This window comes from Pleurodeles waltl, chromosome 8 (genome assembly GCF_031143425.1).
Source record: "Pleurodeles waltl isolate 20211129_DDA chromosome 8, aPleWal1.hap1.20221129, whole genome shotgun sequence".
NCBI classification, from domain to species: Eukaryota; Metazoa; Chordata; class Amphibia; order Caudata; family Salamandridae; genus Pleurodeles; species Pleurodeles waltl.
The window spans coordinates 988,953,959-988,975,995 of record NC_090447.1 but is presented as its reverse complement, the minus strand read 5'-3'; the positions used below and the strand labels follow the sequence as shown (position 1 = coordinate 988,975,995).

Genomic DNA, 22,037 nt, shown 5'->3' with positions numbered 1-22,037 from the left:
TCTTTTAATGGGGGCATAGAGGGAGGGAAAGACTGGAAAGGGAGGGTATAGCCCTTCTGTCTGATGTTATGGACTGCCAGTGAGGGAGCTAAAATTAAATTCTTACTCCAACTGGACAAGTATGGTCTTGCAGAACCATACTAGGAAAACTTTGGTGCTGTGGAAGAGGGGGGCTGGGTGGTGACCGACCTCTGGCCAGACCCTCTGGGTCTGACGGTACCATGACCTTGTCCTCACACTGGATGCTGAGTTGACAGAGGACGGTGGCTGACTTGTAGGTGGTGTGGTACCACACCCCTTCCGAAACCTCAAAAGAGGTGAAAGGCAGCCTGCTGGCAAGCAAGCGCCGGGAGGCCCAAGGATCTGTCCGTAGCTCAAGAGTCCTTAAACCGCTCAAGCGCAGAGTCTGCCTTTTCTCCAAATAGGCACGAGCCATCGAAGGGTATGTCCATAAGGCCAGACGTAGGGAGCCAGGTGTGGCGTTGAAGGGACACCGTCAACGAAATCACCCTACCTAGCAAGTCGGTCGTGTCCAAACCAAACCATATTGTATACTTGCCTGCATCTCTCCCATCTTTTACAGCTTGTGAGAGAGTGCCCCGCAAGCCCTCCGGGACCTGGGGTAGCACCTGTGCCACCGTATCCCACAAAGTATGGGGGAAAATGGCCCAACAGGCATGAGGGGTTTATGGAACCTCAATGCCAGGCTGGAGGAAGAAAACATTTTCTTTCCAAGCTGATCCAGCCTCTTGGATTCCCTATCCGGGGGAGCAGAAGGGAAGGCACCATGGGAAGTGGAGGACCGGACCACCAAGCTCTCCGGGGTGGTGTGTTGGGTGAGGAAACTAGGATTGTTTGGAGCTGGTCTATTAACAGGAGACCCTGTGCTGGGCTTGGACCACATCCCCAGCAGGGTATCAGTGAGGGCTTCATTGAACATCGGCTCCGATGTGGAAACCCCCGGCTGAAGCACCTCAGTCATGAGGTTAGCCCTGACTGGCACCGTAGGCAAATCTAGGTCCAAGACCTCAGTTGACCAACAAACCACCATAGCATATTAAGCTCCCTCCTCCGTAGCCACAGTAGGAGTTGAGAGCATGCCAGTATCTGGAGAAGTATCCAGTCCACTGGCTTCCCCTAGTTCCTAATACCAGCCCATATGCTCCAATACATACTCCAGAGGATCATAGGACTCCTCCCCTGTACCTGGCTGTTCAGAATAAGCCTCAGGTACTGATCTGGACCCTGTCTGCGCCATTGAAGTAGGAATCGGAGTTGTACAATGTCTTTCTGGCTCATCTGGGATAAGGATAGGGCTTGCTCCACCTGTGGGTGCCGCCTGAGCTTTCGACGTCGGAAGCAACACCAGAGGAGGCCGACTGTCTGAAATCAGCATCACCCCTGATCCGGTATCGGATCCTGGACTTCCCAACAGCGCAGAGGCTGAATTTGCCGGCATCTAACCCGATGAGTCCCTGCCGGCCCCGCAGAGCCCGAAGGCAAACCAGCAGGGGCAGCCCGCTCAAATATGATGTGCATGGCATTGTAAAACTGAGCTGACTGGGAGTCGCTCTGGCTCCTGGAAGGGGGAGGGGTGTTGGGAATCGAAGTTGGCCCTGGCATCGGTTCCACAGAACCGTGCTTGGAGTGTCAATGCTCCAGAGTTGCCTTGTCAGCCGACAAACATAGGAAAGTCGAAGTCTGCTTGGACTTCTTCTTGTGCCTCTTCCCCGAGTGCCCGGAGGACCTAGAGTGCGAAGAAGAGTACTTCGGGCTCCTGGAGAAGTCCTGCAACCGCCTCCCCTATTGGGACCATGACCTCCTAGGAGTTGCGCCAAACGAAGTTGACTGCCGGGCAGCCATGAGTTTCAGAGGCCGCTCTCAAAGCTTTGGGAACCATAGCCCGGTAGTCAGGACATGATTTGAGTCGTGGTCTCCGTCGAAGCACCAGAGACATATATGATGGGGGTCCATCACTGACATGGTGCGATGACAGGCGCCATACAGCTTAAACCCAGTCTTCCTCGATGTCATCCTGCAAAGACTGCAAAAGACTCGACAAAAAGGTTGAAAAAGGCCTGCCAAAAAAGGCAGAGGATAGCTCAAATCCGGACCTGCGCTTAACTGGCAGGGAAGGAAAAGAACTGACCTATGTGCGCTGGAGCGGTGCCTTTATAGGTGACCATGACGTTACAGACAGCTCTAACAACACCACGCAGAGCTGAGCGATGCACACTGATCCGAACAACCACACCTAATGGCACATGCAGAGTACTGCTCAGCAGAAAATTCTGTATTCCAAGCTGATGCCAGGAAATTCAAAGGAAAGGAATCTGCAGCTAGAAGTCTCTATCAGATCGTTATTCTTGCAAAATCTAACAAACATATTAATAAAAGGCTCAACAAACAAAGTTAAAGAAGTGCAAGAAGAAATTAAATATTTGCCTTGGAGGAAAACAGGAGAAAGTTTACAATCCAACACGTGACATCAAAATCACCAAATTGTAATCAAAATAAAGAAAAATAAATTATTCTAATAAACGTAAGTGTTTCCAAGAACATCTTGTCAAAGATTTTTTTTTATTTTTTTTTTAAATCACTCATTTGCAAATGATCACCCTTATCGAAAAAATAAATTCATGAAAATTATTACATCTGGCTGTAAAGTCTTCCGCTGAGGGAAATTATAATTTAGCAGATAATTAAATTACTGCAACTATTGCAATACAAAATTCAAGGAAACTAAAACTACCTATAAAAAGTTCTTTGACCGCTATGGCAATTTGTGAAGTACCATAAAAACTTAAAATTAAAACATATGAAAAATATTACTATAAATTAAAGTCACATTTTTTTCAATTATTAGGTTACAAACCAAAAAGAAGCCCTTACCACCAAAAACAAAGTTTTATATTTATACATCGTTGAAACTGTATGAAAGACCTGCTCAAATAAGTACATTTGAATACTGTGCTTCTAAGGAGTATTCCGAAAACCCACACTTTCGACAAAATACAAGTTTGATTATTTAATTGCTTTATGAATCTGAAATTGCTGTATTGTGTCATGCTATAGCACATACTTTAAAACGAAGCAAAATATACAAAAACATGAAACTTGGACAGCTCATTGAGACATTAATGAAAGATCATCACATAGAAAGAGGCATTCATAGTGTTTAATTGAGAACCAACTGAATACTGGTTGGCAGATGTTCTCTGCATGTTACTCAACAGCTTTGCTAATAGTCATGGAGCCTCTTTCTTGTGATTTTACCTCACTCCACAAAATCAACTTGTTTACTGGTTTTGGCTAAAAACATATATATATATATATATTTTTTTTTTAAAGACAATCCACATGAAAAACTGCAGTACACAAACCATATATTCTGATGTACGAAGTGTAAAATGGTGTTTATCCCGACTTTTGAGAGCGGGAAAAGTAATTTTGACCACTCAAGGCTTTGAGTCACAGTTCTGTCCCACTCAGCAATCGTAATTGCATTTTACGCTCTGAATAACACAGAGTTACATTAACAATGAAGAAAGGGTTTGGACCAGCTATATGACCATAAGAGCAAGTTACTTACCTTCGGTAACGCTTTTTCTGGTGGATACATTAGCTACCTGTGGATTCCTCACCTAATGAAATCTCCCCATGCGCTGCATTCAACAGAAACTTCTCTCTCTAGCTCTGCACGTCGGCGAGGACGTCACAATTGCCAGACTCCACGCGGCTCCGTGTGACGTCATCGTGGCAGTAAGAGGTCCTCACCGCCGTGCTGACGTCAGTTCACGCCATTTTTGACGTGCCTTTGAAACATATAAAGAACATCGACAATCTACACCCTTTAAGATTAAAAAGAATAAACTTTATAGAAAATCTTCATCTAAAAATCTTTACACAAATCTTTAAAAAAAGGGAACATACCAACATGAATGGTTTGTAAACTTGAAAAGAACTTGAAATAGAACTATAAACATATATACATATGTAGAGACCTTGAAACTAAAGCACTGAAGTGCCCACCCAAGGCGATCCTGGTATGACCAGACAGACAATGGGGAGGCGGGAGGGACCGTGAGGAATCCACAGGTAGCTAATGTATCCACCAGAAAAAGCGTTACCGAAGGTAAGTAACTTGCTCTTCTGATGGATACAACTACCTGTGGATTCCTCACCTAATGAATAGAGTCCCAAAGCAGTACCACCTCGGAGGAGGGTGCCCGTCTGGTCAAACCAGGAAATCCTGCAGCACCGACCGCGCAAAATGGCCATCCCTCCGCATCCAAACAATAATGCTTCACAAAGGTGTGAAGGGAAGACCAAGTCGCAGCCTTGCAGATGTCCACCGTCGGAACACCCCTGGCCAAAGCCGATGAGATTGACTTGGCCCTGGTGGAATGAGCCCTGATCCCCTCAGGAGGATCCTTCTTTGCCAATGAGTCACATATTTTAATACAAAGAACGACCCACCTGGAGAGCGTTCTCTTGTGGACAGCATTCCCCTTCCTCTTCCCCACGTATCCAATAAAGAGTTGTTCATCCAACCGGAACTCTCTCGTCCTGTCGACATAAAAACTAAGAGCCCTCTTAGGGTCCAGACAATGGAGTCTTTCCTCCTCCTTAGATGGATGCGGAGGAGGGTAGAACGTCGAGAGAGTTATTGATTGTCCCAAGTGAAATGGAGACACCACCTTCGGGAGGAAAGCCACCCTGGTCCTCAAAACCACCTTGTCCTTATAAAAAGTGGTGAAAGGCGGGTGAGCAGAAAGAGCCTGCAGTTCACTAACACGTCAAGCCGACGTGATGGCCACCAAAAACACAGTCTTGAAAAACAAGTATCTTAATGGGCAGGAATGAAGTGGCTCAAAGGGGGAACCCATCAAAAAGTTAATACCAAATTCAAGTCCCACTGCGGCATAATAAAAGGCTTGGGAGGAAATGTATTACTAAGCCCCTTCATAAATCGAACAACCAAAGGAGATTTTAATAGAGAGGGCTGATCTGGAAGATATAAAAAAGCCGAAAGGGCCGAAAGACAGCCCTTAACCGTGGTCATAGCACAACCACGCTGAGCCAATGACAATGCAAACAATAAAATATCAGAAAGATGGGCATTTAAGGGATCAATTTTCTTCTCTCCACACCAACGAACAAAATTAGCCCATCTACTTGCATAGACCGACTTGGTGGAGTGTTGTCTGGCCGATAAAATAACATCCACCACCTCCGGTGGGAGAGAAAAGGAACTCAGGTTGCCCCGTTCAATCTCCAGGCATGAAGGTGCAGGGTCTGGAGGTGGGGGTGTAGAACCTGCCCCTGCGACTGCGAGAGGAGATCTGCCCTGAGAGGGAGACTGAGCGGCGGGTACAGTGAGAGTCGGAGAAGGTCTACATACCACACCCTTCGTGGCCAATCTGGAGATATCAGAATGACTTGGGCCCGGTCTTGGCGAATCTTCCTCAACACCCGAGGAATCAAGGGTATGGGAGGAAACGCGTAAAGCAACTGGTCGCACCAGGACTTCTGAAACGCGTCCCCCAACGCTCCTTGCATCAGATACTGAAGGCTGCAGAACGACGGACAATGCGCGTTCTCTCGAGTGGCAAAGAGGTCTATACGGGGAAAACTCCACATCCGAAAGATGTAAAGAACTAGATCGGGATGCAGACGTCACTCGTGGTCGTCCAAGAAGAAGCGACCGAGTTTGTCCGCACGTATGTTTTGGACCCCGGCCAAATGGTTTGCCACTAGGCAAAGCCGATGGTCCCGAGCCCAGGGCCAGAGTCGCAGAGCCTCTCTGCAAAGAAGGTATGACCCTACACCCCCCCCATTTGTTGAGATACCACATCACGGTCGTGTTGTCCGTCAGAATCTGAACTGACTGACCACGAAGGGAAGGGAGGAAGGCCTTGAGGGCAAAACAAATCGCCCGCAGCTCCAGCAGATTGATATGAAACCTCTGCTCTACTGGAGACCAACGACCCTTGATCTCCAGGTGAGCTCCCCACCCTAAAGTGGAGGCATCCGTTATCACCTTGGCCACCCAGTTGGGTGCGAGAATGGCTTCCCTTGAGAAAGGTTGCCTTCCACAGCCCACCATCGAAGATCCGCTGCAGTGTCTCTGGAGATCCTTATCGATTCCCCGAGATCTCTTCTGTGTTAAAACCACTGCTTGCGGAGGCACCACTGAAGAGCCCTCATATGCCAGCGTGCATAAGTGACCAACAGAATGCAAGAAGCGAACAGACCGAACAAACGAAGGACCTTGAGGACCGGAACAACCGCTCCTTCCTGAAACATTGGAACCAACGCCTGAATGTCCCGTATCCGCTGTGGCGGAGGAAAGGCTCGATTCAATGTGGTGTCCAGTGCTGCCCCTATGAACAGGAGACGTTGAGAGGGCTCTAGGTGAGACTTGGGCACATTTATTGAAAAACCCAGACTGAACAACAACTGGGTTGTCAGTTGCAGATGACGCAACACAAGCCCCGGAGACTTGGCTCTGATCAACCAATCGTCCACATAAGGGAATACTGCTACTCCCTTCCTCCTGAGGTGTGCTGCAACAACCGCCATCACCTTCGTGAAGACCTGTGGTGCGGAAGTAAGACCAAAAGGAAGGACCGCAAACTGGTAGTGCTGCGATCCTACCACAAACCAGAGATACTTCCTGGGCGACTTGAGAATGGGAATGTGAAAATAAGCATCCTGCAAGTCAACCGACACCATCCAATCCTCCTTGTCCAACGCCAAAAGCACCTGTGATAGAGTCAGCATTTTGAATTTCTCCTGGTTTGAAGAACCAAATCAAAATCCTCAGGTCCAAAATAGGCCTCAGGCGACCATCCTTCTTGGGGATCAGGAAGTACCTGGAATAACACCCCTGACCCCTTTCTTGCTCTGGAACCAACTCCACTGCACCCTTCAATAATAGGGAGAGAACCTCCTGTTGTAACAGCAGGAGATGATCTTCTGAACAAAAGGAAGGACGGGGAGGGAAGGGAGGAGGAATCTCCCAAAAGGGAAGGGCGTAACCTCTTCTCACCAAACTGATGACCCAAGAGTCTGTTGTTATGGACTCCCATATGGGGAGGAAAAGTGAAAGCCTCCCCCCTACCAGAGAGGAATGAGCAACAATGGCAAGCGGACTAGGGCTGCTTTCCTTGAGGTAACCCCCCAGAGGAAGAGGAAGGGTGCTGCTGCTGGGTGATACCTCTCGTGCGGACTCTGCCCTGCCCTCTGTATGAGCGATAAGGGAGGCTGGAGGACTGCTGCCCCGGCTGCTGTGATTTCCCACGAAAGGAAGCACCTCTTCCAAAAACACGCAGCCGTCTAAAAGATCGAAATGGGGTAGAAGCAGCCTGCAGACCCAAAGATCTAGCTGTGGCCCTACATTCTTTAAAGCACTGTAGTGCAGAGTCTGCCTTAGAACCAAACAGTTTTGCCCCTTCAAAGGGCAGATCCAGCAACGTAGATTGGACGTCTGTCGAAAATCCGGAAGTGCGTAACCACGCATACCGTCTGGAGGCAACGGAAGTCCCCATGGCTCTTGCAATAGAGTCCGTGGTATCCTGCCCTGTCTGAATAACCTGCGTAGCCGCCGCCTGAGCGTCCGAAAGAAGACTACACAAGTACTGGGGCATGTCCGGAAGCACAGTCTTCGTCGCATCCATTATGGCGTATATACCTGCCCAGAATACATGTTGCATTGGCAGATTTTAGAGCCATGCTGCGAGAAGAAAACACCTTCCTGGCCGATTGGTCCATCCGCTTGAATTCCCGGTCTGGTGGTACTCCCGGAAACGAACCAGGGGCCGACCTCGAAGAACAGGATGCTTGCACCACCAAGCTTTCAGGTGAAGGGTGTTTAGACAAAAACTCCGGGTCCCCAGGCGCAGATCTAACACGCCTGGCCACCGACCTACTAACAGCTGAAGAGGAAACAGGCTTCTTCCAAACCTCTTCGATCGGATCCATCAGGGCTTCATTAAATGGTAGAAGAGGATCCGCCATGGCTGTAGCAGGATGTAGAACCTCAGTCAAAAGGTTGGTCTTCACCTGTGCCGTCGGTAAAGGAAGATCCAGAAATGCTGCAGCCTTCCTAATAACAGAGTGGTAAGAGGCTGCCTCCTCTGTATATTCACCAGGAGAGGCCAAGTCATACTCTGGAGAGGTATCAAGAGTACTTGCTGTGTCCAACCCACGGAAGTCACCCTGGGGATCAGTGATCTCCCCTTCTTTGAGGAATTGCTGCTGATATTTCCTCTCCTCTAAAAGTCTAAGGGCCTTTCGACGTGACCTTAACTTGGCCTCAAGCCCCAGCGTTGACATGGAGCGGAGCAACGTCGGTGAATGGCGCCAGGAAGGCGTCATGACCGGTTCTCCCGATCCACCAGACACCGCAGATGGATCCATTGGCACCATGGAGAAGGCACCCGCATCCGACGCCGACATCCGACCTCTCAGCTCCATCACCTCCGACACCGGCGTCGAAGGTCTCCTTCTCGACATCTAGGGCTGCACTGTTGGCACAGGGGCCGGACTCAAATCTCCAGTCGAACAAAATGGCATAAACGGCGTCTGTTTATATGGAGCAAGAACGCCGAGATTGAAATCCAGGGGACCAGTGGGGCCAGCCGGCGCACCACCTCCCAGAGCCATATTTTGAAAAATCTGAAACATGGCATTAAGGAATGCCGCAGGATCCGTACCCAGAGCCGGGAACGAAGGATAAGCCTGTGGAGCCGGTGCTGGCGCCGGGCTGGACTCTTCAGGCTGAGGATGCACCGGCGAAGCCAGATGACTTAGAGGCTCCACGACTTCAAAGACTGAGGGCGCAGGGGACGTCTGCGGCGTCACAGCTTGAGGGGACACCGTCGGACTCACTTCCCAAGACTTGCGGCACTGGGACGATGGAGACCTCGACAGACTTCTGGACCGACGTCGGGAGTCACAATGACGTTGCTTCTTATGGGAAGACTTTCCAGAAGAGGACCGATGGTGCCGCTTCCTCTCCTTCTTGGACCTCGCCAAGAAAAGCTTCGCCTCGCGTTCCTTCAATGCCTTAGGATTCATCTTTTGGCAGGATCCGCATTCTTGGACGTCGTGATCGGAACTGAGGCACCAAAGACAATCGTCGTGCGGATCAGTCACAGACATGCGACCTCCACATTCCCTGCAGGGCTTGAAACCAGACTTTTTTCGAGCCGACATCCTGGAAATAACAAAGTATCCCTTCCGAAGAGCTAATGATACAGGTAACAGAAAAGTAACCGTTATCGAAGGCACGGAAAAAGGGGGAACTGAACTGACATCAGCACGGCGGCGAGGACCTCCTATTGCCACGATGACGTCACACAGAACCGCGTGGAGTCGGCAATTGTGATGTCCTCGCCGACGTGCAGAACTAGAGACAAGTTACCGTTGGATGCTGCGCATGGGGAGAATTAATTAGGTGAGGAATCCACAGGTAGTTGTATCCATCAGAAGGTATGTTTAAACTAACATCTGCAATCCCCTAAAGAAACACAGGTAAAGCCCAGTTATGGATATGAATCAAAACTCATAATACTGAACTTGAATGTGCAAAGAGAGGGTTGGCTGCAGGGCCCACACCTAGCCACAGCAGATATCTAACTTTTACAGGACGCCAACCTCCACTCTGCATGGTCTACGGCTTTTTGCAATGGGTGTTGGCCACGGGTTGTTGCCTTCTGCCGGAACCTGCACTCAACTCACCACAGGTGGCCTTGCAGGGCCTATGAGTTAACAGGTAAGCAATTCAAATTTTTTGGTTCTCAAAATATTTTTTTTGTTTGGGACACCTGTGGTGGCAAACGCATACACTTAAATGTTTATTTATAAATTGATGTTATTTTCTGCAGTGTTCTTCCTCTTTTCTTTACTAATCTTGGGGTTCTGCTTCTCAAACCATAAATCTGTTTTGCACATAATGCAATACAATGCAAATATATTTAGGTGGGGTTTGTTCTCTGGTTGTACTTACCGAAGCACATGTCCTGGAAGGTTATGTGTTGTTTTTATATTTTGAACTCGAGGGTCATTTTGGAGGTCCCTGCCGCTAGACGGAGGAGTCTGAGAATGCTCATTCTGATGTGGCCTTTTTATTTTTTCAGGATATTCGGACTGTACTCATTACAACTTCAACATAAACAGCCAATCAGAGAAGTTGGTCTGTGAGCTTAATTTTGAGCCCAAGAACCCAAAAACAATGAGGAAAGAAAAAGTTCCCTCATTCAACAAAGGAGCTTTCTGTTTAAAAAAAAAAAAAAAGAAAATCGGACCACAACGGTACTCAAACCAGGGTATGAGGACAGTTCAAAAACGAATCCCTTCGAAGCCCCCCAGGCACATTTTTCTAACACTAATTAACCAAAAACGAATTAATGGATTTAACTGATGTTGTGGAAAGCAAAGTTCCTATAGTGGCTAAAACAGGAAAGCCTTTTTGACCCCCCTATTCAACCCAGCCTACACTCCAACTGCTGCTCTCCCTCTTCCCAAACCCCAAATCCCTCCTCTCCCACACCAATACACCGCCGCCGGATCTGTACAAGAATTGGCATTACGAACTTAAACCACTTTTACTTTTTTGGACAGTTTAATGCATATTCGTAGAATAACATAAAACAAAGATGATCCAATTAGAAATAAGATTTGCTATTGGCAATCTATAAAATATGTACAGTATCAAGGTCAAATTCCATGTCCTTACCAAAATATAGTGTAACACATTTGGGAAAGCAATGTGCATTGTCTCACAAATTTTGTTCGAGAATTAATTTCCAGTAGAAAAACCACCGAGACTATCCTCACGTGCCTCAATTTTTGTGATTCTGTCTCACTATGCTGACTCAACCCTTTGTGGTTGGTTTAATGTTAAAAACTTTTTATACACCTTGTGCGCAAGAAACAGCGCACGATAAATCATACATGCAGATCTTCTGAATGTAAAATTATATTTAGTACGACCGTTGACAGTTTAATTATCCAGTGAAAACCATTATATCAAAAGAAAACAAATTACCTTTGGTAAATCCATAAAACTCGGCCGAGCAGTTGAAATAAGTCCCAGTGTTTTTAAAGAACAATTCACGAGCTGTGAAAGAATGTCGCAGGCTGCTTCAGCAGACTCCTTACTGCTGTCCACCTTAAAAAGCAAACGGATATTTTAGTTTAAGCGTAAACAAAATGAAAAATGATATACGATCATAATGTAAATACTACACAAATTAAAATCTAAAAATGACAAGTGCTCTACATACATACACCTGAAAATCTTCAAACTGTATCTGTAGGCGTCAACTGATATTCTTAAATGAGATATATATATATATATATATTATTTTTATTTTATTAAAACCAACTAAAACACGAAATTATATACTAAATCGTTCAAACATGCCCGGCAAGTGGAGTATGTACATGCTGAATTTCTGAAGAGGTGCATTAGGTGGAAAGAAAACACGTTGTTAGAATGGTCATGCGCACGATAAAAAAAAAAAATGGATTTTGCCGTATGACCAATGCTGAAATGTACTGGCAAAAATAATAAAAGTGAAATCAAATAGACAGGAGCATGCGCACATATGAATCAGGGCATGAGATGTGGCCTAACAGCCAGAGCAGCAGAGTCTGCAACTGGGGAACTAGGTTTGAGCAGCAGCCTCAGCTCAACATCTAGTGATTCTGGGCAAATCACTTAATCTTCCCGTTTCTTAAAAAAAAAAAAAAAATGTGCAATGTAATCTTGGTGTTCATGTAAAGCGCTCCAGCGCCCTATGCAAAGGTGACACGTCCAGTTTCCGCCCTGAACTAAACAATGGATGTGGAGCCACCAACAGGCTTCCCTGCAACCTTCCTACTTATATTTGTCACAAAGGGGCACAATCGACCTGCATTAAATGGAATGAATTTGTAGCCAATCATTCTTTTAGGCAAAGATATGATGTAAAGCACGTGCTACCCGACTAACCCAGTAGTGCAACAGTAATACAATGCTTTTGCGACGCAAATGCAGTTAAGGATTGTTGCAAAGAAAACTGAAAGGGGATTATGGGTGTTTCAATGAGATCAGTTTGAGGTACGTATATGAAGCGTACCAGGTAGGTGTCTGGCACTCTTCGGAACTTCTAAATGGTCATAATGGTTTAGTAACGTAAAAAGGATTGATTTGGGGATGCTCGGCCGTCTGAGCCAACTCCGACCACTTACAGTCGGGTATGTGCATTTTTTTAAAACATTTTTTAGACTGAATGGCATGCTACTGATCGCACTAGCTAATCCCCACTGTTTTAAGATGTTTCGTTTAGACTTGCGCTCCTCTGTTGATTCAGGACTTGCAGTCTTTTAAATACTCTCCTACATGATCTCTAAACTAGGGTGTGTGACATTTCAATTTTGCACTTAAAAAAAAAAATGTTCATAAGTTTCTCTCACTCAAAGTTTATCAGCTTATTAAGAAAAGTATTTGTGCAAAACGGCCAGAGTTGCCTACAGGGGACCAGCTCTCTGTGCTGGCTCAACATCCTGTGATTCTGGGTAAATCACTTAGTGTACCTGTGCCAAAAAAGTGTTATTGTTTAATGTAACTGGTGCTCATGTAAAGAGCTCCAATACCTTTGGGCAAGTTTGCGAAACAAAACTGCAAAAACAGTTAACTTTTTTCCTGCATGTACATAACTTGTGGTTAGATATTTTTATTTCTTCGCATTGCTGTTGTTTCGGCTGGCGAGAGTGAGGAAAAAACAGGCAAAGAAGGTTTTACTAGACGCCTGGCGAAACTGCTGTCCCAGGGGTGAGGTGACCAGCCGTCGCGGATTTGCTGGGGCAGTCCCGGTTTTTTACCAGCTGTTCCGGCTGATTTCTGGAAATTTAGTTCGTGTCCCGGTTTTCAAGGAGGGTTGACGGAAAATGGCGTGAGGTGCGATTTTATACTTTCCAAATCAGCGATAGAGAGGAGCTGTTATATGAAAGCAATTCAGGTATGATGCTGGCTTTGAAGATTGCATTTTATTTATTTTCTTCGTGCCCGTGATGTAATTTAATGCTTATAAGCGCTGTCATTGTGCGTGCCCGGTTGAAGTAAAATAGTAGTACTTTTTCTAATTTCATGAAATGTACCGGTTTGTATTTTACTTTAAAGTTCTGGTCACTATTGAAGAGAGGGGGAGGGGGATTGGTGTTCGGCTACGGCTGTTTCCCTGTCATATCGGTGCATTTTCATTCTTGCACGCCTCTGTTGTAATAGACACTGTGAAGAGCTTGACAGGTTGTGTTGTGATTTCCACAAGAGGATGAATGACACCTTGAGTTAAATATACTGGGAGGAGCTGGGCATGATGGTTTATCTGCGGTGACATGTTTGATGATCTGTCGACTGGTCAGGTCAGCACAGGGAAATTAATAATTACAATTATCTGTTTCCACTTCAAAACACCGCCACAGTCTCATTCATAGCTGCTGTTAAGGAAGCCCACGGAAATACGAGTATTAACCCTATATACCACACTACCTGCATCGCTTTCAAGCAACATATCGCGGGAGGCAGGGGGTGGGAAAGCAGGAAGCAGTGGCAAGCATCCACAGGCACCTTACAGAGTGCTGTAAAATGCAAATAATAGGAACAAGAAGCAAAAACCACGAGAGAGAAAGAAAGAAAGAAAGAAAGAAAGAAAGAAAGAAAGAAAGAAAGAAAGAAAGAAAGAAAGAAAGAAAGAAAGAAAGAAAGAAAGAAAGAAAGAAAGAAAGAAAGGAAGGAAGGAAGGAAGGAAGGAAGGAAGGAAGGAAGGAAGGAAGGAAGGAAGGAAGGAAGGAAGGAAGGAAGGAAGGAAGGAAGGAAGGAAGGAAGGAAGGAAGGAAGGAAGGAAGGAAGGAAGGAAGGAAGGAAGGAAGGAAGGAAGGAAGGAAGGAAGGAAGGAAGGAAGGAGAGTGTGTCTGTCTTTAATCCCAGCACCAGTAGCAAAAGGACCAAAATCATAAAGGTGGTATCAGTACTTGGTTCATGCTCCAAAGAAAGGAGAACTGGACGAAGATGGCATTCGCTGCCCATTCAGGAACTACCAAATAAGAGTCAATAAAGCCAAATGCGTATTGCATCTCACAAGAGTGCATGGGTTCAAATGGTGGACCCATGAGTCGTGTTAATACAATATTGAGGTTCCATGAGGGAACTGGTGGTGTTCTTGGGGGTAGGATTCTTTTTAGACCCTCCATAAATGCTTTTATGACTGGGATTCTAAAGAGTGATGTTGAATGTGTAATCAGCAGATATTGCTGTGAGATGTATTTTAATGGATAAAAAAGCTAACTTAGATTTTTGTAAGTGTAATAAGTAGCTTACAATGTTTTTTCTGGTCGCATGTAGTGGTTGAATTTGATTATTATGGCAGAAATAAACAAATCTTTTCCATTTATTTGCGTAGCAATGTCTTGTAGTAGGTTTTCTAGCTTGTTTAATGACCTCCATACATTCCTGTGTAAGGTGTAAATGTCCAAATTCTAAGACTTCAGGAGCCAGATTGCTAGACTGAGCGATGCTGGATTCAGGTGTCTGATCTGATGTTTGTGTTGAGTTAACAGATCTGGTCTGTTTGGTAGTTTGATATGAGGTACTACTGACAGATCTAGTGGTGTTGTGTACCATGGTTGGCGAGCCCAAGTTGGTGCTACTAGTATTAGTTTGAGTTTGTTTTGACTCAATTTGTTTACTAGATACGGAAGGAGTGGGAGAGGGGGAAAACCGTAAGCAAATATCCCTGACCAACTCATCCATAACGCATTGCCCTTGGCGTGAGGGTGTGGGTACCTGGATGCGAAGTTTTGGCACGCATTTTGCGTTTGTTGCGAATAGATCTATTTGCGGTGTTCCCCAGTTTTGAAAGTAAATTTTCAGTATCTGTGGATGAATTTCCCATTCATGGATCTGTTGGTGATCTCGACTGAGATTGTCGGCCAACTGGTTTTGAATTCCTGGGATGTACTGTGCTATTAGGCGAATGTGATTGTGAATCGCCCAATGCCAAATCTTCTGTGCTAAGAGACACAGCTGTGATGAGTGTGTCCCTCCCTGTTTGTTTAGGTAATACATTGTTGTCATGTTGTCTGTTTTGACAAGAGTGTGTTTGTGGACTATTAACGGTTGAAATGCTTTCAATGCTAGAAACACTGCTAGTAGTTCTAGTTGATTTATATGAAGCTGGCTTTGTTGAGTGTCCCATTGTCCCTGGATGCTGTGCTGGTTGAGGTGTGCTCCCCACCCTACCATGGAAGCATCTGTTGTGATCACATATTGAGGCACTGGGTCTTGGAATGACCGCCCTTGGTTTAAATTTATAGGATTCCACCATTGAAGCGAGGAGTGTGTTTGGCGGTCTATCAACACTAGATCTTGAAGTTGACCCTGTGCTTGTGTCCATTGTGCTGCTAGGCACTGTTGTAAGGGCCGCATGTGTAATCTTGCGTTTGGGACAATGGCTATGAATGAAGACATCATGCCTAGAAGTTTCATCACAAACCTTACTTGATACTGTTGGTTTGGGTGTATGTTTAGTATTACGTTTTGGAATGCTTGTACCTTTTGTGGACTTGGAGTGGCAATCCCTTTTTCTGTATTGATTGTTGCTCCTAAGTATTGTTGTATTTGACACGGTTGTAAGTGTGATTTTAGGTAGTTTATTGAGAACCCTAGCTTGTGAAGGGTTTCTATGACGTATTTTGTGTGCTGAAGGCACTGTTTCTGAGTGCTGGTTTTTATTAACCAATCGTCTAGGTACGGGAATACGTGTATGTGCTGTCTTCTGATATGTGCAGCTACTACCACAAGGCATTTTGTAAATACTCTTGGTGCTGTTGTTATCCTGAATGGTAACACTTTAAATTGGTAATGTACTCCTTGGATTACAAACCTTAAGTATTTCCTACGGGAAGGATGTCTGGTTATATGGAAGTAAGCATCCTTGAGGTCTAATGTTGACATGTAGTCTTGTTGTTTGAGAAATGGAATCACGTCTTGAAGTGTTACCATGTGAAAGTGATCTGATTTGATGTAAAGATTTAGTGTTCTGAGATCTAAGATGGGTCTCAGTATTTTGTCCTTTTTTGGTATTAGAAAATACAGGGAGTAAACACCTGTTCCTTTCTGATGGTTGGGTACTAGTTCTATTGCTTCTTTTTGTAACAACGCTTGGACTTCTAGTTGTAATAGATCCAAGTGCTGTTTGGACATGTGTGTTTTTGGAGGCACATTTGGTGGTAATTGTAGGAATTCTATGCAATAACCATGTTGGATAATGGCTAGGACCCATGAGTCCGTAGTTATGTCTTCCTAATTTTTGTAATAATTTGTGAGTCTTCCCCCCACTGGTGTTATGTGTTGGGGATTTTTGACATTGGAGTCACTGTTTAGTTTGTGGGGTTTTTGGGCTTTGGAATTTCCCTCTTGTTTTATGGAATTGTGCACCCCTATATTGTCCCCGAAAGCCTCCTCTTTGGTATTGGACCTGGTATGTCGGTCTGGCCTGTGAGGTTGAAGGTTCTGTGCTTTGGGCCCGAAACCCCCCTCTAAAGTTTGGCTTCCTAAAGGTGCCTCTGCTCTGTGGGGAGTAGAGCGCGCCCATGGCTTTGGCAGTGTCCGTGTCTTTCTTTAGCTTTTCTATAGCTGTATCCACCTCCGGCCCAAACAACTGTTGTCCATTAAAAGGCATATTCAGCACAGCCTGCTGGATCTCTGGTTTAAATCCGGAGGTGTGTAGCCATGCGTGTCCATGAATGGTGACCGCCGTGTTTACTGTTCTGGCGGCTGTGTCCGCTGCGTCTATAGCCGATCTTATTTGGTTGCTGGAGATACTTTGGCCCTCCTCCACCACCTGTTGTGCACGCTTTTGAAACTCTTTGGGTAGATGTTCAATGAAATGTTGCATTTCATCCCAATGAGCCCTATCATATCTTGCCAATAAAGCCTGTGAATTGGCAATGCGCCATTGATTGGCTGCTTGTGCTGCAACCCTTTTCCCTGCTGCATCAAACTTTCAACTTTCTTTGTCGGGTAGCAGTGCATCCCCCGAAGTCTGAGTTTGCCCTTTTCCGGACTGCCCCTACCACCACCGAGTCGGGTGTTAGTTGTTGCGTGATGTACACAGGGTCCGTAAGGGGAGGTTTGTACTTCTTCTCCACCCTAGGTGTGATGGCCCTGCCTTTGACTGGGTCTTGGAACACCTGTTTTGCGTGTTTTAACATGCCTGGTAACATAGGCAGACTTTGATATTGGCTATGTGTTGATGACAGGGTATTGAATAAAAAGTCATCCTCTACAGGTTCAGAATGCAGTGCTATGTTGTGGAAAGTAGCTGCTCTGGAAACTACCTGCATGTAAGCAGTACTGTCTTCTGGTGGTGATGGTCCTGCCGGGTAGCAATCGGGACTATTCTCAGATACTGGTGCATCATATAGATCCCATGCATCTGGGTCATCTTGACTCATTCCTGTGTGCGTTGGTGATTGCATCATTGTGGGTGTTGCAATTGGGGACAGTTGCTGTGAGTGCTGTGGCGATGGCTGTGGCGAAAAACGTGGTGGAGTTTTTTCTTTAGCCACCTTTGCTTTTGGCTGTTTTTCAGTTTCCTGGAAAGCCAGTTTCCGTTTCATTTTAATTGGGGGAAGAGTTCTTATTTTCCCTGTGTCCTTCTGTATATGGAGCCTTCTCTGTGTATAGTCTGGCTCTCCCATCTCTAGTTCTTGTCCAAACTTATGGCCTTGTAGTTGTGATGAAAGGCCTTGTTCTTCGGTGTAGGAGCTTTGTTTCGGCAAGGCTGGATGTTTCGACACCGAAACCTTTTCAGCAGTCTTTTTTGGCTCCGAAGCCACCTTTTTCGGTTTTGGGGTGCCGATATCTCGGTGCCGAGTTTGGTTGGAGCCGGTATCTCGGTGCCAAGTATACTCTGTGCCGGTATCTCGACCGGAGTCGGATGTCTTCGGCATGTGTGTGCCCTTTTTCGGTGCCGATGCTTGGTCACCATGCTTACGGGTTAAGCCATGGCCTGTCGGCGGTGGCGTCCCCTGGGCTTTCATTATTTTTGTGTGAGTTTTGGCCGGGGCTGTTTTACTCCCGGTTTGTTGCCTCGCCGGCTGCTCACTCTCGTGTGAGTCCGAGTCCGAGTCAGGAATGGAGAATGTCTCCTCTTCTTCGACGTCGGGATGTCCAGCCGGCGTAGACGCCATTTGAAGCCTTCGAGCTCTCTGGCCCCGTAGCGTTTTCTTAGACCGAAATGCCCAAAAGGCCTCGCAGGTATCCTCTTTGTGTTCGGGGGACAAACACAAAATTACAGACCAAATGCTGGTCTGTATAAGGATACTTAGCGTGGCATTCGGGGCAGAAGTGGAATGGGGTCCGTTCCATGAGCCTTGAAGACGCACGCGGTCGGGCCGACCAGGCCCTGCCAGGGAATGGAAGCCCCGAAGGGCTACCGGAGCTCTTCTTTTCTTCGGTGCCGATGTGCTCTTACTAAACCGATACCGAGCGCAAACAATACTGTCTAATTTTCAGATAGTTAACTAACTTTCCGAACCGAAACATGGAGCGAAGAGGAACACGTCCGAACCCGATGGCGGAAAGAAAACAATCTAAGATGGAGTCGAGGCCCATGCGCAATGGAGCCGAAAGGGGAGGAGTCCCTCAATCTCGTGACTCGAAAAGACTTCTTCGGAAAAAAAAAAAACTTGTAACACTCCGAGCCCAACACTAGATGGCAGGATAATGCACAGCATGTGTATCTGCAGCTACACATGCCATCAAACATATATATATATATATATATATATATATAGCGAGAGAGAGAGAGAGAGATCTATCTATAGATATCTATGTAGATAGATATATCTATATAGAGATATATATATCACTTTTGTCAATACATGTGTGGTTTCCCTGGGGGCTGCAATCGGCCCCCAGGAAAACCAGACCCACATATAAAAGTGATATATATATATATATATATATATATATATATATATATATATATATATAGAGAGAGAGATTTGCCACCACTTGTCTTGCAGTTGCAGCTTGCATCTTCAAAGCAATGCACATACTTCAACTGACGCATTTCAACTGTAGCTTTTAGGCAGCAATAAAAAAGTCAAGTAAGTATTGTGATTATGTTTCTGCTACAAAAGGATCAAACTTTTGTCTAGTGGCAGTTTTAGTGCCATAAAGAAGCGCAGAAGGTTTATATGCCTACTGCAAAAAGCAAATCTGTATTTTATGTCAATAGCTGAGTACATTAGTAAAGTCAGCCATTACCTGCGCTATAATACAAATGAAATGTATGTGCGGGGTGGCTATAGAGAGATGAAGGGCACTTCCGAGGAGGAGGGAGTGGGAGCACCAATAATGACTGTTGGACTGGGCGCAGGAGGTGCTAAAGACTGTGCCGAATGGACAAGGTGTTTGAGTGTCTTGAAAGAACGTGCTGATTGAGGGAAGAAGCGCAGGTAAGGTGGCCTCTACTGTTGCACGTATCTCACACACACCATCGATTTTGTGACTGTCTACGTAGGCTAGTGTTTTAGAGCAACAGTTTAGCCAATAGCAGAGATGGCATCTTGATGGATGACTGGCAAGGGGGGGGGGGGGGAGAGAAAGAAAGAAAGAAAGAAAGAAAGAAAGAAAGAAAGAAAGAAAGAAAGAAAGAGATAGATATATATATATATATATATATATATATATATATATATATATATATATATCTATCTATATCTATATCTATATCTATATCTATCTCTTGGGAGCGCCCCAATTTAGTTCAGCCCCAAATTCCACCGCCCAAATCGTATTGTGGAGACATCAAAATTATCTATCACAAAACAAACTGGTTTTGTAAGGTAGGCACCTGTATTTTTGGTCCTGGGTTCGGCGGCTATATAGAGAATATAGAGAAACATACTAAACCCAAACATTTCTGGAAACTAGACATCCGGGAGAGTCCACAGAGGTGTGACTTGTGTGGATTCCCCAAAGTTTTCTTACCCAGAATACCCTGCAAAGCGGAAATGTTGAATAACAACTCTATTTTCCTTGCATTTCTGTCACACAAACTACAGGAATATGCTGGGATCTACAAAATTCCTACCACCCGGAATCACCTGTCCTGATAAAACACTACCCCACTTGAGTGCCTATACCTAGTGCCTGCATCAGGAATGGATCATCCCAGGGTCAACAGCTGCCTCATGTAAGGACCAACATTGACCACTGTGTGATCTAATCCTGTCGCGGGCACCAGGCCTACCCACACAAGTGAGGTACCAATTTTATTGGGAGAATTGGGAAAGCTGGGTGGAAGGAAATTTGTGGCTCCTCTCAGATTCCAGAACTTTCTGTCACCGAAATGAGAGGAAAAAGTGGTTTTTTTGCCAAATTTTGAGGTTTGCAAAGGATTCTGGGTAACAGAACCTGGTGAGAGCCCCACAAGTCACCCCATCCTGGATTCCCCTAGGTGTATAGTTTTAAAAAATGCACAAGTTTAGTAGGCTTCCCTAGGTGCCGGCTGAGCTAGAGGCCAAAATCTACAGCTAGGCACTTTGCAAAAAAACACGTCAGATTTTAATGTAGTGTGTCCATGTTGGGTTTCCTGTCGCGAGCATTAGGCCTACCCACGCAAGTGAGGTACCATTTTTATCCGGAGACTTGGGGGAACACAGAATAGCAAAACAAGAGTTATATTGCCCCTTGTCTTTCTCTACATTTTTCCCTTCCAAAATGTAAGACAGTGTGTAAAAAAGATGTCTATTTGAGAAATGGCCTGTAATTCACATGCTAGTATGGACACCCTGGAATTCAGAGATGTGCAAATAACCACTGCTTCTCAACACCTTATCTTATGCCCGTTTTGGAAATACAAAGGTTTTCTTGATACTTATTTTTCACTCTTTATATTTCAGCAAATGAATTGCTGTATACCCGGTATAGAATGAAAACCCATTGCAAGGTGCACCTCATTTATTGGCTCTGGGTACCTAGGGATCTTGATGAACCTACAAGCCCTATATATCCTCGCAACCAGAAGAGTCCAGCAGATGTAACAGTATATTGCTTTAAAAAATCTGAGATTGCAGGAAAAAGTTACAGATTAAAACGTGGAGAAAAATGGCTGTTTTTTTCAGCTCACTTTCAATATTTTATTTCAGCTGTTATTTTCTGTAGGAAAACCTTGTAGGATCTACACAAATGAACCCTTGCTGAATTCAGAATGTTGTCTACTTTTCAGACATGTTTAGCTTTCCGGGATCCAGCATTGGTTTCACACCCATTTCTGTCACTAACTGGAAGGAGGCAGAAAGCACCAAAAATAGTAAAAATGGGGTACGTCCCAGTAAAATGCCAAAATTGTGTTGAAAAATTTGGTTTTCTGATTCATGTCTGCCCGTTCCTGAAAGGTGGGAAGATGGTGATTTTAGCACCAGAAACCCTTTGTTGATGCCGTTTTCAGGGGAAAAAACACAAGCCTTCTTCGGCAGCCCTTTTTTCCAATTTTTTTTGAAAAAAAATTATTTTTCACTTTCTTTTGGCTAATTTCTTGGCCTCCTCCAGGGGAAACCACAAACTCTGGTTACCATTAGAATCCCTAGGATGTTGGAAAAAAAAGGACGCAAATTTGGCGTGGATAGCTTATGTGGACAAGAAGTAATGAAGGCCTAAGCGCTAACTACCCCAAATAGCCAAAAAAGGGCCCAGCAGCTAAGAGGTTAAGTTTAATCTCCATTATTCAGCATAGAGGAAGCCAACCTGTACACCACAACCACAGTAGTATATTTACAGAGGAGAGGAGCCTGAAACATTTGAGGCCTAAGATACTGAGATTTTTGATGGACTGCTGTGGAAAATCTGAAATAAATCATCACTTAAGATCCTGCGCAGCAATGTTTGGTGAAGGTATAAGGACAGGTAAAATAGTCAAATTTACACAATTCCATCTTTTATTTGTGTATATATTTATGAAGGGGAACTTTTA

At 45.2% G+C, this 22,037-nt stretch overlaps 1 protein-coding gene across 2 annotated transcripts in view; it reads right to left on the bottom strand.

The window, feature by feature from the left end:
- The window catches only part of FBXL3 (F-box and leucine rich repeat protein 3), a 148,257-nt gene that overhangs the window by 71,085 nt on the left and 55,135 nt on the right, over positions 1-22,037 (bottom strand). For both annotated transcript variants that reach the window (XM_069205254.1, XM_069205255.1), the window contains exon 3: positions 11,057-11,179. In XM_069205254.1, coding sequence (XP_069061355.1) covers positions 11,057-11,179 — 123 coding nt within the window. The remainder of the gene's footprint in view (positions 1-11,056; positions 11,180-22,037) is intronic.